This window comes from Trachurus trachurus (genome assembly GCF_905171665.1).
Source record: "Trachurus trachurus genome assembly, chromosome: 21".
NCBI lineage: Eukaryota > Metazoa > Chordata > Actinopteri > Carangiformes > Carangidae > Trachurus > Trachurus trachurus.
Window position 1 is genome coordinate 34,064,466 of NC_139899.1, and position 15,240 is coordinate 34,079,705.

Genomic DNA, 15,240 nt, shown 5'->3' on the forward strand with positions numbered 1-15,240 from the left:
GTGACATAATGACTCTATTGGACTGCAGTCATCTGGAGACAGTGCAAGATATATCTGTGTGTCATCTGCATAACTATGATAGTTGACATTAGAGTTCTGTAGAATTTGACCCAAAGGCAGCATAGGTTAAACAGAAGGGGTCCAAGGACTGACCCCTGAGGAACTCCACATGTCATAGCCACTCGATCGGATTGATAACTACCAATGGTCACAAAATAACTCCGTTCCTCTAAGTAGGACCTGAACCATTTTAGGACTGTCCCGCTGAGTCCTGCCCAGGTTTCCAACCTGTCCAGCAGTATACTGTGATCCACAGTGTCAAACGCAGCACTGAGATCCAACATGACCAGAACTGACACTTTGCCTGAGTCAGTGTTCAACCTTATGTCATTTAACACTCTAATCAGAGCTGTTTCTGTACTGTGGTGAGGTCGGAAGCCTGATTGAAATTTGTCAAAGAGTCCACTGGAGTTCAAGAAGTTGCTGAGTTGATTAAAAACCACTTTCTCAACGATCTTGGCTATAAAGGGAAGATTTGAGATGGGTCTGTAATTGGTTAAAATGGTAGTATCCAATGTTCTCTTTTTTAAGAGTGGCTTGATGGCAGCTACTTTCAGGGGTTTAGGAAACGTGCCTGATTGAAGTGAGCAATTTATTATTTGCTGCAGATCTGTTTGGACAGAGCTTATAATAGTTTTAAAAAAGTCCGATGGTATTGTGTCAAGACAACATGTCGATGTTTTAAGATGCTGAACTGTTTCTTCTAAGGTTTTTTGGTCAACTGTATTAAACTCTGACATTACAGTTGATTTATTCCTAGGTGATTTTAGGGATTGCATCATTGTATTATTTTGCTGATTTGTGTTGATATTTAGCCTTATGGATTTGATTTTTTCATTGAAGAAGTAAGCAAATTCATTGCATTCTTCTGTGGAAAAGAGTTCTGAAGCTATCTCTTTTGGGGGGGTTGTAAGCTTATCAACCATAGCAAACAGAGCACGAGTGTTGTTGATATTCTTATTAATCATTTCAGTAAAGTGTTGCTGTCTAGCCTTGAATAGCCCATGGTTAAAATTACAAAGACTTTGTTTGTAGAGGTCATGGTGGATTTGAAGTTTAGTTTTTCTCCATTTACGCTCAGCTTTCCTGCATTCTGTTTTCAGAGCCTTTACCATCAAAGTGTTTCTCCATGGTGTTCTCTGTCTGGTCAAGGTCATCTTAGTTTTAAAAGGTGCAATGGTATCAATGACATTTGAGATTTTGCAGTTGAAATTATCCAGGAGTTCAGCAGATAAGAAAACGGCCTGAACAAGTTCTTCTCTACATTCTATTGTCAGACAAGCTCTATTACGATAAAAGAAAGATCATTTTCCCACCGTGTGATGGCAGGGATGAAAGCAATCTTGTGAATATCATATATTTTGTCTTTTTTGGATTAAGTGTTCATTTAAGATTAATTAGAGCTTGCTCTAGAGCAACAGAATACATAATTGTGTCATCAGCGTACAGATGAGTAGAACTATTAGCTATGCCAATGCCTAAATTGTTAATATAAAGGGTGAATAAGATAGGGCCTAAAATAGATCCCCAGTTCCACATAAAAAAACATGACTTCGGGTTGCTGACCTGAAAACACTTTAACCGGGTCAGTGTCCTGGCTGTCTGTTGACATCCAGTTTAGGGTAAACAGCATCATCACAGACCAATGGGAAGTCAATGGGTGTTGTTTGCACATTGAGCGATCGAGGGGGCGGAGCTTCTGGACTCATGACATTAAAAACCTCTCGTCTGGATCTTCAGCAGCAGAATCTTCACAGCGACACGGTGAGTACACTCCTTCATCCTTCTCATACGACCTGCGCTGCTTCATCCAGATCTAAATGATCAGAAATAATTTGTTCATCACTGTTCCTATCTGATATTTTGCAGAAAAGTTTTTTTTTTATTTTTTAAAGGGACAATACACATTAATGTAAATGCATCGGAGTTAGCAGCCTGCTAATTTGTGAATGTTTGTTTTCATTTAAAAGCGGTTTATTCATTGTTTATTCATGGTTTAGAGGTAAATTCATGCAAAACCACTGATGCGCGTTGCCTTCAGGGGCAGTTTTTCATCAAGCAGTCTCTGTATTTACCTCTAAAACAACTGAATGTGCAGGTCACAACTTGTCCACCAGAGCGTTGTGGAGTTGTTGGATTGTGTATTTGATGAGTTTGATGAGGGAAACCAAGAAATCCCATGAGCCTCCGTAGCGTAGCTTTGAGCAGCTCACGGCTCTGCTCCGCCGTTCTAAAAATAGCTTGCACCGACAATTAAAGGTAACGAACCTACTGCTATGACTATAGGGATTATGGCAATGGGCCAATTTGCCAAAAATGTTGAACTATCCCTTTAATGCAAAATCTGTCATGTAGGTTTGCATATTAGAAATTGTACAAGTATGGCGGCCATCTTGAAATTTGTGACTTTCAAGTTGTTTATGTTGCTTTTTTTTTTTTAATGACCCTGAGAGAAAAACAGACCAGTGTTGGAGTTTAATAAGATTAATGTGACTTCCCTTTAACAAGTTCATGAGTGAATTTTCTCTTTCTGCAGATTTGACTTTTTAAAGATGAGACTTTTGGTTCTTCTCCTCGTTGCTGTCTCCATGGGGACGGCTGGTAACTATTCACCTTTCCTTTGTGTCGTTATTTGATCCTATGACACTACAAATGCACATTTTAGTTTTAGTTTACAGGTGAATGATGTTGAACTTGTGTCAAACGTCTGTTCTTCAGGCAGCGTCCCCATCAGGACTTTGGTGTTTCCCAGTCAGACGAGCACCAGCCTTGTTGAGTTGACTCCTCTGAAGCCGATCCAGCTGAGGGCCTTCACCCTGTGTATGAACGTGGCCATGGATATCGACACCCCTCCAGGGCGACACATCATCCTGTTTACCTACAGGACTTCAAACCTTGATGAACTCACCGTGTGGCTGGAAAAAGACGGCAGGTAGATGTCCTCTCCACAATAAGGCTGCGTTCAGACTACATAGTCCAGACAATTTAGCTCATTTTGGACCCCAAAATAGAACTAATCGTAACAGAAGGTTTTTCACCATACATCATTTCTATGAGGTGTCTAGAACAACATACTAAAAGTCTTAAGAAATCCTAGTTGGGGAAATATGTTTAATATGGTTAAAGTCTATGGTGCTGACAACAATACACCCCAATGGGGCTATTTTTTTCCTTTACTCCTATCACAATGAAACTTTACATGATGAAAGTATCCATGAAATGTAACATTTTTTGTATTAGAAGTTTCTTTGAAAATGAATTTAAATATGCAAATGAGCCTTACACTAATCAAATATGCCCAAAATACACCCGAATAGGCTTTTTTTTTTCCTTTACTCAAATCAAATCAAATCAACTTTATTTATATGGCACTTTGTGTTTTCAGGTATACTTTTATTGTGTGAAGTGTGATTGTGGTAGGAGTAAAGGAAGAAAATAAGCCTTTTCGGGTGTATTTTGGGCATATTCCATTAGTGTATTGCTCATTTGCATATTCAAATTCATTTTCCAAGAAACTTGCAATACAAAAAATGTTACTTTTAATGTCTACTTTCATTGTGTAAAATTTCATTGTGGTAGGAGTAAAGGAAAAAAATAAGCCTATCCGGGTGTATTTTGGGCATATTTGATTAGTGTAAGGCTCATTTGTAGGGGTGTGACGAGATCTCGCGAGATCAAACTCGACGATATTTCTCGTCGCGTTAAAAATCTGTCTCGCGAGATTTCTTTCTTTTTTTTCTTTTTTTTATGTTAAAAAATGTAAAGCAGGGTTTGCACTACCAGTTACCATTACTTTGCACCCCTTTCCACTGCACAGTTATAACTCTACTCGACTTGGATTAGGTGCTTTTCAGTCACAGCTGAGTTCTTCATTCCGCGACTCTCGCTCTCTCTGGCGCACACACACACACAGGAGGGGCACTTGATTTGCACTTAAAAAAGAAATAAATATTTAATTTTATTTAATTTATATTAACTTTTATAAATTTTAGTTTTAGTTTCAATTTGTGGAAGAAGAAATGTATTTAAAGCTCATGCTAACATCATGCATGGAAATAGTTACAATAAAACATTTCAAAATGCAAGTGCAATTCGGTTAAATAAAAGTCTGTTGGTCCAGTCATATTTTGTCATTGTATCTTTCTTAAAATCTCGTCTCGTCTCGATCTCGTGAACCCAATCTTGTGTCTCGTCTCGTCTCGTGAGATGAACGTGAACACGGCTTTGAGGCCAACACATGTAGAAGAGTTCAAGGTGAAATCAGGTCTGTAACTGATGAAAACTGTTGAGAATGCCTGAGAGTGCCTTTATGTCCATGTGTCCAGGTTGTCCCTCTACCTGGCTGCTGGAGATGGTGCCTTTTTCGCACTACCTCAGCCCGGGGCTCTGGAGACTCACCTGTGTGTCACCTGGGAGTCCAGTTCAGGTGCAACTTCCTTCTTCCTGAACGGGAGGAAGAGCTTGACCAAAATCTACAGGAAGGGTCACAGGGTCCCAGTTGGAGGGAAGGTTTTCCTCGGTCAGGATGCTGACGACGGCTTTGGAGGTTTTGACGCTGCTCAGAGTTTCGTTGGGGACATCTCCGACGTCAACATGTGGGACTCTGTCCTCCCAGCCAGCTCCATCCAGGACCTGTACTCCGGGAGGAGAGAGCAGAGAGGAAATGTGTTAGACTGGGAAACATCCACCATAACGGTGGCCGGGGAGGTGGAGAACATTACCCGTGAGCTGTAGGTTTAAAACCTGAGGACACAATATAATCCTGTGAAGCTGTTGATCTGATGAACTCTGAAAAGTCCAATAAAAACTTACATTAAAAACGTTGTCTGTGGTGCAGAAATACTTTACTTGATTTAGCCAGTGTTCAATGTGTCAACTATACTTTGACTCTCAAGAGTCATTATTATTATTATTCCATATGGTATAAAGGTAGATGTTTGTGTTAAAGCTCCATACAGTATAAAGGTAGATGTTTGTGTTAAAGCTCCATACGGTATAAAGGTAGATGTTTGTATTAAAGCTCCATACAGTATAAAGGTAGATGTTTGTGTTAAAGCTCCATACAGTATAAAGGTAGATGTTTGTATTAAAGCTCCATACAGGGGATGGCGGCCTACAACAAGCCGAACAACACCACGGCGGCCTACAACAAGCCAAACAACACCACGGCGGCCTACAACAAGCCAAACAACACCACGGCGGCCTACAACAAGCTTCAGCATACTGCATGGTTGTAGGCCTTGTGGTCGGTTGTGGTCTTAAGCCTGGCTTATGGTTCTGCGGACCCTACAACCCCTGATGCACCTCCAAAATATCCTGACAACATGTCGCGTCAACACGTAGTGGCGCGAACCGCAGGACTGTGATTGGTCCACTCAGAAGGTCAGTGTGGTGAATTCACCCGTTCTCAGCCTCGACTGGTGGTTTAGTGGTCGGCCACACCATCTCCGCAAACGTCTTCATCACCTGCGCTTCAACATTTGCAATAAAAGCGTTTGTTTTTCAGTTGCCATTGTTTACTGTGACCGGAAGCAAACCAAGGAATCTGATATGAGCCCCCCGAAACCCACGGAAAGACACAGCCACACCCCCTAGCGGCTTGGTGGTGAATTGCAGAGCAACACATTCTCTCAACGCAGAACTTAGAATGCTCAACAACAGTGTTGGGTTGACGCGGAAGCGAAGCCTAACATCACCACGGCGGCCTACAACAAGCCAAACAACACCACGGCGGCCTACAACAAGCCTAACAACACCATGGCGGCCTACAACAAGCCTAACAACACCATGGCGGCCTACAACAAGCCGAACAACACCACGGCGGCCTACAACAAGCCAAACAACACCACGGCGGCCTACAACAAGCCAAACAACACCACGGCGGCCTACAACAAGCCTAACATCACCACGGTGGCCTACAACAAGCCAAACAACACCACGGCGGCCTACAACAAGCCTAACATCACCACGGCGGCCTACAACAAGCCTAACATCACCACGGTGGCCTACAACAAGCCAAACAACACCACGGCGGCCTACAACAGCACGGCGGCCTACAACAAGCCGAACAACACCACGGCGGCCTACAACAAGCCAAACAACACCACGGCGGCCTACAACAAGCCAAACAACACCACGGCGGCCTACAACAAGCCAAACAACACCACGGCGGCCTACAACAAGCCAAACACCATGGCGGCCTACAACAAGCCAAACAACACCACGGCGGCCTACAACAAGCCAAACAACACCATGGCGGCCTACAACACCACAGCGGCCTACAACAAGCCAAACAAAACCATGGCGGCCTACAACACCACAGCGGCCTACAACAAGCCGAACAACACCACGGCGGCCTACAACAAGCCAAACAACACCACAGCGGCCTACAACAAGCCGAACAACACCACGGCGGGTGCTCTCTCTGCTTCACTAAAGCCTAGTTTATGCTTCCGCGTCGACCCAACACCGTCGTTGAGCATTCCAAGTTCTGCATTGAGAGAATGCGTTGCTCTGCAATTCACCACCAAGCCACTAGGGGGGTGTGGCTGTGTCTTTGTGTGGGTTTCGGGGGGGCTCATATCGGATCCCTTGGTTTGCTGGGAACTGCCCATTGGTCCGACCTCCCATTGGTTCGACCTCCCGTTACTCCGACAAAATCAACCACAAGTCGGACCAATAGGAAGTTCGAACTGTCATCGCTACTTTGTGACAAGCTCTTCCATTGATCTCTCTCTCTCTCACACATCACACGCACATCACATCCCGCTCGAGCGTGGCTGAACCTGGCCGGCTTGGGCTCACTTCACGGGCGTGAGCCTGCTGCAGCCGCCGCTCCTGCAGACGCCGCTCCTGCAGACAGCAGACTGAGTGTGTGTGTGTGTGTGTGTGTGTGTGCAGTATGGAGTGTGGGAGGGGGGGGGGGGGTTACTTGTAATTGTTTTTTCTGTTTCTATTTTTCTGTGTGTAAAGCACTTTGTGTTGCATTTCCATGTATGAAAGGTGCTCTATAAATAAAGATTGATTGATTGATTGATTGATTGATTGATTGATTGATTGATTGATTGATTGATTGATTGAGAGAAAAAAAAAGTAAATTTCGCTTTGGTTAGGTTCAGGCAATGAAGAAGGGAGTTGGTTAAGTTTAGTAAAAACACCAGGTAGAGGCTAGACAGGCTGGAAGCATAATGAGCGTTATATGTTATTAATATGAAATGCTTGTTTTGCACATGATCTGTTTGATCCCAGAAAGGAAAAAGGGATCAATGTGCAGCCTCCGTTTCCTTTCTGATTGCGTTCGTCTGTCTGTTGGTCAGTGGGAGAGAGAGAGAGAGAGAACCCAATCCACCTGTCTGTAATATAAGTTTGATTTGATATGAGTGTCAAGGTTGAATTATGGACACTAATGAGCACGCAGCAGTGCGTAAAAGTCCTGCGTAATGACAGCTCCTCGTTGGTGAAACACAATACACTGCACCTCTTCTTCCACGTGTGTCTTATTGACAGGTGGAGCCTATATGAATAATTATAAAAATGCATAGTGAACGGTAAGAATGGAGAGTTGGACTAATGCTAACTAGTCCAGTTCGAACTAACGAGGACCTCCCATTAGTTCGAACTCTCATTACTCCAATTGTCGGACCAATGGGAGGTCGAACCAACGGGAGGTCGAACTAATGGGTTTGCTTCCGGTCACAGTAAACAATGGCAACTGTAAAACAAACGCTTTTATTGCAAATATTGAAGCGCAGGTGATGAAGACGTTTGCAGAGGTGGTCTGGCCGACCACTAAACCACCAGTCGAGGCTGAGAACGGGTGAATTCACCACACTGACCTTCTGAGTGGACCAATCACAGTCCTGCGGTTCGCGTCACTACGTGTTGACGCGACATGTAGTCACACAGTGGCATAAACAACAATCAGTTCTATCATCACAATTCACAGTCAAAGCAAATAATCTTATTGAATATGTCAATGGTTTCCGACATCGCTTGTATACAGCTGCAGAGAGTGCCCGTGAGAATTTGGAAAGTGCTCAATCCAAGCAATCATAATTAATATTTGTGTCCAACACTGTTCATGTTCCAGCTGACTGGACTTTATTTAACGGACCCATTAAGGTCGGCAGCTGTTGTTAATGTGTGGGTAACGAGCAGCTGGAGGTGGAGGACGGAGTCACTGCAGAGTCCTGATCAGGACCCAAGTCACCAAGTCTGAAGTGGTTACATGCTGCTATTCTGACATGCCGCTATTTGACATTGACTTCTAATTGTCGGAATGGCGGCATTAACATTATTTTTCAAGCGTCCCACTATTCCAACATTGATTACGTTATAGTCAGACGTGTCCTTCTGATTTTTTTTTAAATTTTCATCTGAGACACTGTTTCTCATATACAGACTCAGCTGTAATGGAAAATGACCTAAACCGAGTCCAGTAGAGCTGTAACTGTGTCGTGGAAAGGCGTTCAAAGTAATGGTAACTAGTATCCTGGAAATCCTGCTTTACATTGTTTTAACATAGGTAAAAGAAAAAAAAAAGATTTTCTGGGATAAAGGGGCAGATTACATAAGATTATTATTCTTTCTGCTCCCTTTTGTTGAGATTTGGGAGGTTTTTGTTCTTATTGTAGTTTATTAAAATGCCAGATCATTTTTCTGACTAATTTATTGCCCGATGCCATGTATCTCGCTTTCTTTCCCCCGCCCTCCGCCCGTTGTCTTCATTGTCACTTTGTTGTCACTTTGTAGCCGCTCCACAGAGTGCACATGGCTAATTAATATGCACGTGCTGACCATATATGGTTGTGTCTAGGCGTATATGAGGTGTGTTCACGAGCGCACCATTCTTGGATCCAGTTTGATTTATCAAAGAGAAATTGCAGGAAGAGTTGTGCACGCACAGTTTGATAGATCTGAAAAAGGTGTAAATATTTTGGGTGTCTTTTCACCGTAGGCCTAAGCAAAAAATTTAATAGCAGCAGTTTTACACTGCTTACTTACAGTTTTGATAAATGAGGCCCCAGGCCCTAAGCCCAGAGCCCAGACGCTCACAGCTGCAGCTCCGCGGCTCATCCGCCACGCTGTCCGTGGTGCTGAAGGTCACAGGTTAACTTAACAAACAAACTGCAGCATAGTTCTGTTTGTTTATCATGTGTGTCAGTTTTGTTTGCGACTTGATAGTTTAGTTGTTGAGATAAAGAATAACACTCCCTCATCAAACCGGTGATAGGCATGCTGAAAAGAAAAAAAGAGAGACGCGCCTGGGTATCGCAGCTGTGTAAAAAAAAAAAAAAAAAAGATGACGTGTCGGAATAGCGATACCAGAAAGTGTCGGAATAGCGGCATGTCTAGATAGAGGGATGTCGTAATAGCGGGATGTCTAAATAGAGACATGTCGGAATAGCGGGATGTCTGAATAGCGGGCGAACCCCGTCTAAAGTGAAGCTTCAAGAGAGAAACTGATCAGTCTGATGGAAGATCTGTATGGAGCTTTAACACAAACATCTACCTTTATACTGAAGGAGCTTTAACACAAACATCTACCTTTATACTGTATGGAGCTTTAACACAAACATCTACCTTTATACTGAAGGAGCTTTAACACAAACATCTACCTTTATACCGTATGGAACAATAATAATAATGACTCTTGAGAGTCAAAGTATAGTTGACACATTGAACACTGGCTAGATCATGTAAAGTATTTCTGCACCACAGACAACGTTTTTAATGTAAGTTTTTATTGGACTTTTCAGAGTTCATCAGATCAACAGCTTTGACTTCAGTTTAACCAACAAGCTCAACAAAATCACAGGATTATATTGTGGCCTCAGGTTTTAAACCTACAGCTCACGAGTAAGGACCTCCACCTCGCCGGCCTCCGTCATGGTGGATGTTTCCCAGTCTAACACATTTCCTCTCTGCTCTCTCCTCCCGGAGTACAGGTCCTGGATGGAGCTGGCTGAGAGGACAGAGTCCCACATGTTGACGTCGGAGATCTCCCCAACGAAACTCTGATTGATGTCAAAACCTCCAAAACCGCCGTCAGCATCCTGACCGAGGTAAACCTTCCCTCCAGATGGAATCGTGTGACCCTTCCTGTAGATTTTGGCCAAGCTCTTCCTCCCGTTCAGGAAGAAGGAAGTTGCACCTGAACTGGACTCCCAGGTGACACACAGGTGAGTCTCCAGAGCCTCGGGCTGAGGGAGTGCGAACAAGGCACTATCTGCAGCCAGGTAGAGGGACAACCTGGACACATGGACATAAAGGCACTCTCAGAGGGTTTTCATCAGTTACGGACCTGATTTAATACCTTAAACTCATCGACATGTGTTGGCCTCAAAGCCGTATTCACGTTGGTGTTAATAATTGTGTTAAGGCAGAATCAGACTACACAAATCCATCAGATAAAGATAAAAACGTTGTGTAGTCTGAACCCGCACTGAGAGAGGACATCTACCTTCCGTTTTTTTCCAGCCACACGTTGAGTTCATCATCAGATTGACTCCTGTAGCTAAACAGGATGATGTCTCGCCCTGGAGGGGTGTTGGCCTCCATGGCCACGTTCATACACAGGGTGAAGGCACTCAGCTGCATCGGCTGCAGAGGAGTCAACTCAACAACGCTGGTGCTCGTCTGACTGGGAAACACCAAAGTCTTGATGGTGACGCTGCCTGAAGAACAGACGTTTGACACAAGTTCAACATCATTCACCTGTAAACTAAAACTAAAATGTGCATTTGTAGTCACAAAGAAGCAAATAACGACACAAAGGAAAGGTGAATAGTTACCAGCCGTCCCCATGGAGACAGCAACGAGGAGAAGAACCAAAAGTCTCATCTTTAAAAAGTCAAACCTGCAGAAAGAGAAAATTCACTCATGAACTTGTTAAAGGGAAGTCACATTAATCTTATTAAACTCCAACACTGGTCTGTTTTTCTCTCAGGGTCATTAAAAAAAAAAAAGCAACATAAACAACTTTAAAGTCACAAATTTCAAGATGGCCGCCATACTTGTACAATTTCTAAAATGCAAAAACCTACTTGACAGATTTAGCATATTGCATTAAAGGAATAGTTCAACATTTTGGCAAATTGGCCCATTGCCATAATCCCTATAGTCATAGCAGTAGGTTCGTTACCTTTAATTGTCGGTGCAAGCTATTTTTATAACGGTGGAGCAGAGCCGTGAGCTGCTCAGAGCTACGCTACGGAGGCTCATGGGATTTCTTGGTTTCTCTCATCAAACTCATAAAATACACAATCCAACAACTCCACAACGCTCTGGTGGACAAGTTGTGACCTGCACATTCAGTTGTTTTAGAGGTAAATACAGAGACTGCTTGATGAAAAACTCAGTACACTCGTACTCATGTGCATTAATGTGTATTGTCCCTTTTAAATAAAAATAAAATAAAATAAAACTTTTCTGCAAAATATCAGATAGGAACAGTGATGATGTCATCAAGAAGCCAACAGTGAAAACATGAACAAATTATTTCTGATCATTTAGATCTGGATGAAGCAGCGCAGGTCGTATGAGAAGGATGAAGGAGTGTACTCACCGTGTCGCTTCGCAGATTCTGCTGCTGAAGATCCAGACGAGAGGTTTTTAATGTCATGAGTCCAGAAGCTCCGCCCCCTCGATCGCTTGATGTGCAAACAACACCCGTTGACTTCCCATTGGTCTGTGATGATGCTGTTTACCCTAAACTGGATGTCAACAGACAGCCAGGACACTGACCCGGTTTAAGTGTTTTCAGGTCAGCAACCTGAAGCCATGTTTTTTTTATGTGGAACTGGGGATCTATTTTAGGCCCTATCTTATTCACCCTTTATATTAACTCATTGAGTGCCAGCCCTTTTATAAAATGGTCAGTGCCATGTGCCAGCGTTTCGGGGCATTTTGAGTAATATTTTAAGACCAAGAGAATATTTTGTATTATGACTCTGAAAACACAAAATAGCTCAAAGGAAAGAGGAGACTCTCTATTTAACTAGGGAAAAACCATTTGTTTGTACCTTGTTCCATTCTTAATTTATCTTAAGTTGAATAGAGCCTGGTTGCACCAAAAAGACCACTTTTTTTCTAGAAAGCTGAGAAAAATGCATTTTTGTGAAAGAGAGTCTCTCAAGACAAACAGTGATTTATCCGTTTTAATTTTGACTTCAGAAACATGTAAGACATCTGAAAATTTCATTTCACATGTTTTTTCATTGTACAAAAAAAAAAAAAAAAACTAAAATACAACAAGTAGGACTCCTACTATGCAGAGTGATGCCTGCTCTCCTACTCCTCCTGCAGTTGCTGCCCCCTCACCCTCTCCTAACCCCCTCCTCCCCCCTCCCCTCACCCCCTCTCTGCCCCTCCCCTCTCCTACTTCTCCTCCTGCTGCTTCCCCTCGTCTCTGAAGGAGGGAGGGAGACGTCATGGCGTCTTCAGCCTCTGTGCTGGACGCGGCCGCGGCAGCGACGCACCGCGCTGATCTCTCGGTTCGTCGTCACGACGTCGGTTTACAGCAACTGGTGAAACTGACTCCGCGATCCGCTTTCGCCTCGGCATTTCGGTGCTGATCATCTAGATCAGTTTACCTTTCCTGCCTCCTCCGATCACTTCATGCTGGAGCTATGCTAACAGTAGCTATCCGTGGCTAAGCTTTCCTCCAGCTCCACGTTACACTTGTTCCAGGCTCTGCCCGTCGTTTTTCTCTAGAAATAGAAACTTTTCCCAACTTTTTTTTATCTCTGTACCGATCGCACTCGTCTTCTCCTTCCTCTTCACTTCTTGCTCTGATCTACAGTCTTCTTCGTTCTACACATCCCAGAAGCCCCAAAATTACGCACAGTGTGCGCAACAGCGTCCCCATTTACCAGCCGCAGAAAACTGCATTTGACGTATATATACGTCAATGGCACTCAAGCGTTGGATTTTGATTGACGTATATATACGTCAATGGCACTCAATGAGTTAAAGGGACAACGAGGAGTTTTGGAAAAGCGAAGTGTTTCCACACTACATTTATGAGCCTCCGCGCACCGTGAAATTCTTTGACCGGCACAAGACTTAAAGTCAGCGGTTGGAAGACGATCACATACCGTCGTAGTTCCGACCATAAACGGCGATTCGGCGGCGTTATTCTCATGACTCGCCACGAAACCGAAAGTAAAGAAACGCTGGTCGGCTCGCCCAGCATTTCCGCCACCACTAATAATAACAAAATAACCATAGAGACAAAACCATAGATTTATCTAAAATGGACCCATTAACAAGTGTGGGTAGCGTAGATTCATCCACATTAACGTGAGACTTTTTTTTATAACCAAATAGAAACTCCTCGTTGTCCCTTTAACAATTTAGGCATTGGCATAGCTAATAGTTTTACTCATCTGTACGCTGATGACACAATTATGTATTCTGTTGCTCTAGAGCAAGCGCTAATTAATCTTAAATGAACACTTAATCCAAAAAAGACAAAATATATGATATTCACAAGATTGCTTTCATCCCTGCCATCACACGGTGGGAAAATGATCTTTCTTTTATCGTAATAGAGCTTGTCTGACAATATAATGTAGAGAAGAACTTGTTCAGGCCGTTTTCTTATCTGCTCTTGATTACGGTGATGTCATTTACATGCATGCTGCTCTCTCCACATTGAAACCCCTTAATGCACTTTATCATTCTACTCTTCGTTTTACGACTGGAGATGTGTTTTGAACCCATCACTGTGTTCTTTATAACAAGGTTGGATGGCCATCCTTAAGTGTAAGGAGGGAACAACATTGCAGATGTGACCGGGTGAGTCATCTCCCTCCTGGTCACTGCATGGCGCTGTTGTCAGCCTGGCGCAGGTTAATGGGGGGACGGCACTGTTAGGTGATTAAAACAGCTGTGTTGGTCGACATTTTCCCTCTCTGCTTCTGCTGTGCGGTGCGTCCGGTGAGCTGGCCGGCGTGCTTGTTTGTGTCCTCCCGTCGTACCATTAAGGTAGGAATTCTGCGTATTTGCTGGTTTGTGTTTGCTGTTATTGGGCCTGAGGCCTCATCCCTTTGCTCCGTTGCAGTGTTGGAGCAACGGCGAGCTGGTGGAGCGACGCTGTGTGTGTGATTGGGACAGGTGTGTTTGGTCGCTGTTCTCCCTCTCTGCCTCTGCTGTGCGGCGCGTTCGGTGAGCGGGCTGGCGTGCATGCCCGAGTCTCCCCGTCGTATCACTAAGGTAAGCATGCCGTGTTAGTTATTGTTTGGTGTTTTACTTTTATTGGCCCTGGGGCTTCATCCTCCCGCTCCGTTGCAGTGCTCGGAGCGGCGGTGAGCCGGAGGGAGCGAGCGGTTCTGGTGGGCGCGTGTTGGGTGCAGTAGAGCTCAGAGGTAGGCTGCTCTAATTGTCTGCTGTTGCAGTTTTACATCATTGCACTAGTTGTGACACTGTCTCTCTTGCTTTACAGCGGGGCGCTGTAACCAGCGGCCCCCACTCTCCTAGTTCTGCACACTATCCTGCGTCCTGGTGTGTTCCGGTCATCGGCCACCATGATGTTTGCTGCTGTTTTGTTTGGCTCGATTACATGGTTTTGATTAAATGATTGTTGTTGCCGACGATAGTGACCTCGGAGACATTTAACAATTTATTTATTTTCTTTCTTGTTTTTTTCTTTTTCTTTTGTGGGGGGGGGCGGGTTTGATAATTGTTTAATTGTTCTTCTCTAATTTGTATTTGAATATTTTAAGAAGACTTCATTATGTTGGTTTTGTATTATAAATAATATCTAATTGTTCTTGGTGTGTGTGTGAGGAGGTCAGCTAGACTGCGGCCATCTTAATTTTTCCCTCTCTCCCTGTGGACAGGTGCTGTAGTCCAGCGCGGCGGCCCAATCCCTGGTGGTGGCTTCTTCACTTCTCCATTGCGTGTGTATGCAGTGTCACGGGTGATATTATTTTTCTTGGTTTGTTTCTCCTTCCCCTTGGTTTGGTTTAAGGTCGCCGTGGCTGGCCCAGCCCTGCCCATTCCCCTTTCTTTGGCCCAGTCTTTCGTGAATGTGAAATATTTTGGCAACTATTGAAGTTTTATAGAAACAATATTGTGACAATAAATTATTATTCTTTTTATACCTGAACTCTCCCCTGTGGTGATTCGAGCCTGCGTGACCTTTTTCATTTTTATAAACAAACAGTAACTATTTCC

At 43.7% G+C, this 15,240-nt stretch overlaps 2 protein-coding genes across 2 annotated transcripts; one reads left to right on the forward strand and one right to left on the reverse strand.

The window, feature by feature from the left end:
* The first annotated feature begins 1,789 nt into the window (after window positions 1-1,789).
* Window positions 1,790-4,885, forward strand: LOC311004378 (C-reactive protein-like). Its single transcript, XM_083996430.1, has 4 exons — window positions 1,790-1,824; window positions 2,597-2,661; window positions 2,779-2,992; window positions 4,386-4,885. Exons 2-4 carry the CDS (start codon window positions 2,613-2,615, stop codon window positions 4,792-4,794), a joined length of 672 nt encoding a protein of 223 aa, XP_083852556.1. The 5' UTR covers window positions 1,790-1,824; window positions 2,597-2,612; the 3' UTR covers window positions 4,795-4,885.
* Window positions 4,886-9,782: 4,897 nt separating this feature from the next.
* LOC311005012 (C-reactive protein-like) lies at window positions 9,783-11,689 on the reverse strand. Its single transcript, XM_083997280.1, has 4 exons — window positions 11,627-11,689; window positions 10,854-10,918; window positions 10,523-10,736; window positions 9,783-10,311 (listed from the first exon to the last, which is right to left on the reverse strand). Exons 2-4 carry the CDS (start codon window positions 10,900-10,902, stop codon window positions 9,906-9,908), a joined length of 669 nt encoding a protein of 222 aa, XP_083853406.1. The 5' UTR covers window positions 10,903-10,918; window positions 11,627-11,689; the 3' UTR covers window positions 9,783-9,905.
* Window positions 11,690-15,240: the final 3,551 nt, after the last annotated feature.

What these genes read in the sequence shown, in the direction of transcription:
- LOC311004378 (XM_083996430.1), top strand. Translation starts at nt 2,613, where the DNA reads ATGAGACTTTTGGTTCTTCTCCTCGTTGCTGTCTCCATGGGGACGGCT. An exon ending in TGTCTCCATGGGGACGGCTG is followed by an intron (nt 2,662 to 2,778) that starts GTAACTATTCAC and finishes TCTGTTCTTCAG; the next exon opens with GCAGCGTCCCCATCAGGACT. An exon ending in TGGCTGGAAAAAGACGGCAG is followed by an intron (nt 2,993 to 4,385) that starts GTAGATGTCCTC and finishes CCATGTGTCCAG; the next exon opens with GTTGTCCCTCTACCTGGCTG.
- LOC311005012 (XM_083997280.1), bottom strand. Translation starts at nt 10,902, where the DNA reads ATGAGACTTTTGGTTCTTCTCCTCGTTGCTGTCTCCATGGGGACGGCT. An exon ending in TGTCTCCATGGGGACGGCTG is followed by an intron (nt 10,737 to 10,853) that starts GTAACTATTCAC and finishes TCTGTTCTTCAG; the next exon opens with GCAGCGTCACCATCAAGACT. An exon ending in TGGCTGGAAAAAAACGGAAG is followed by an intron (nt 10,312 to 10,522) that starts GTAGATGTCCTC and finishes CCATGTGTCCAG; the next exon opens with GTTGTCCCTCTACCTGGCTG.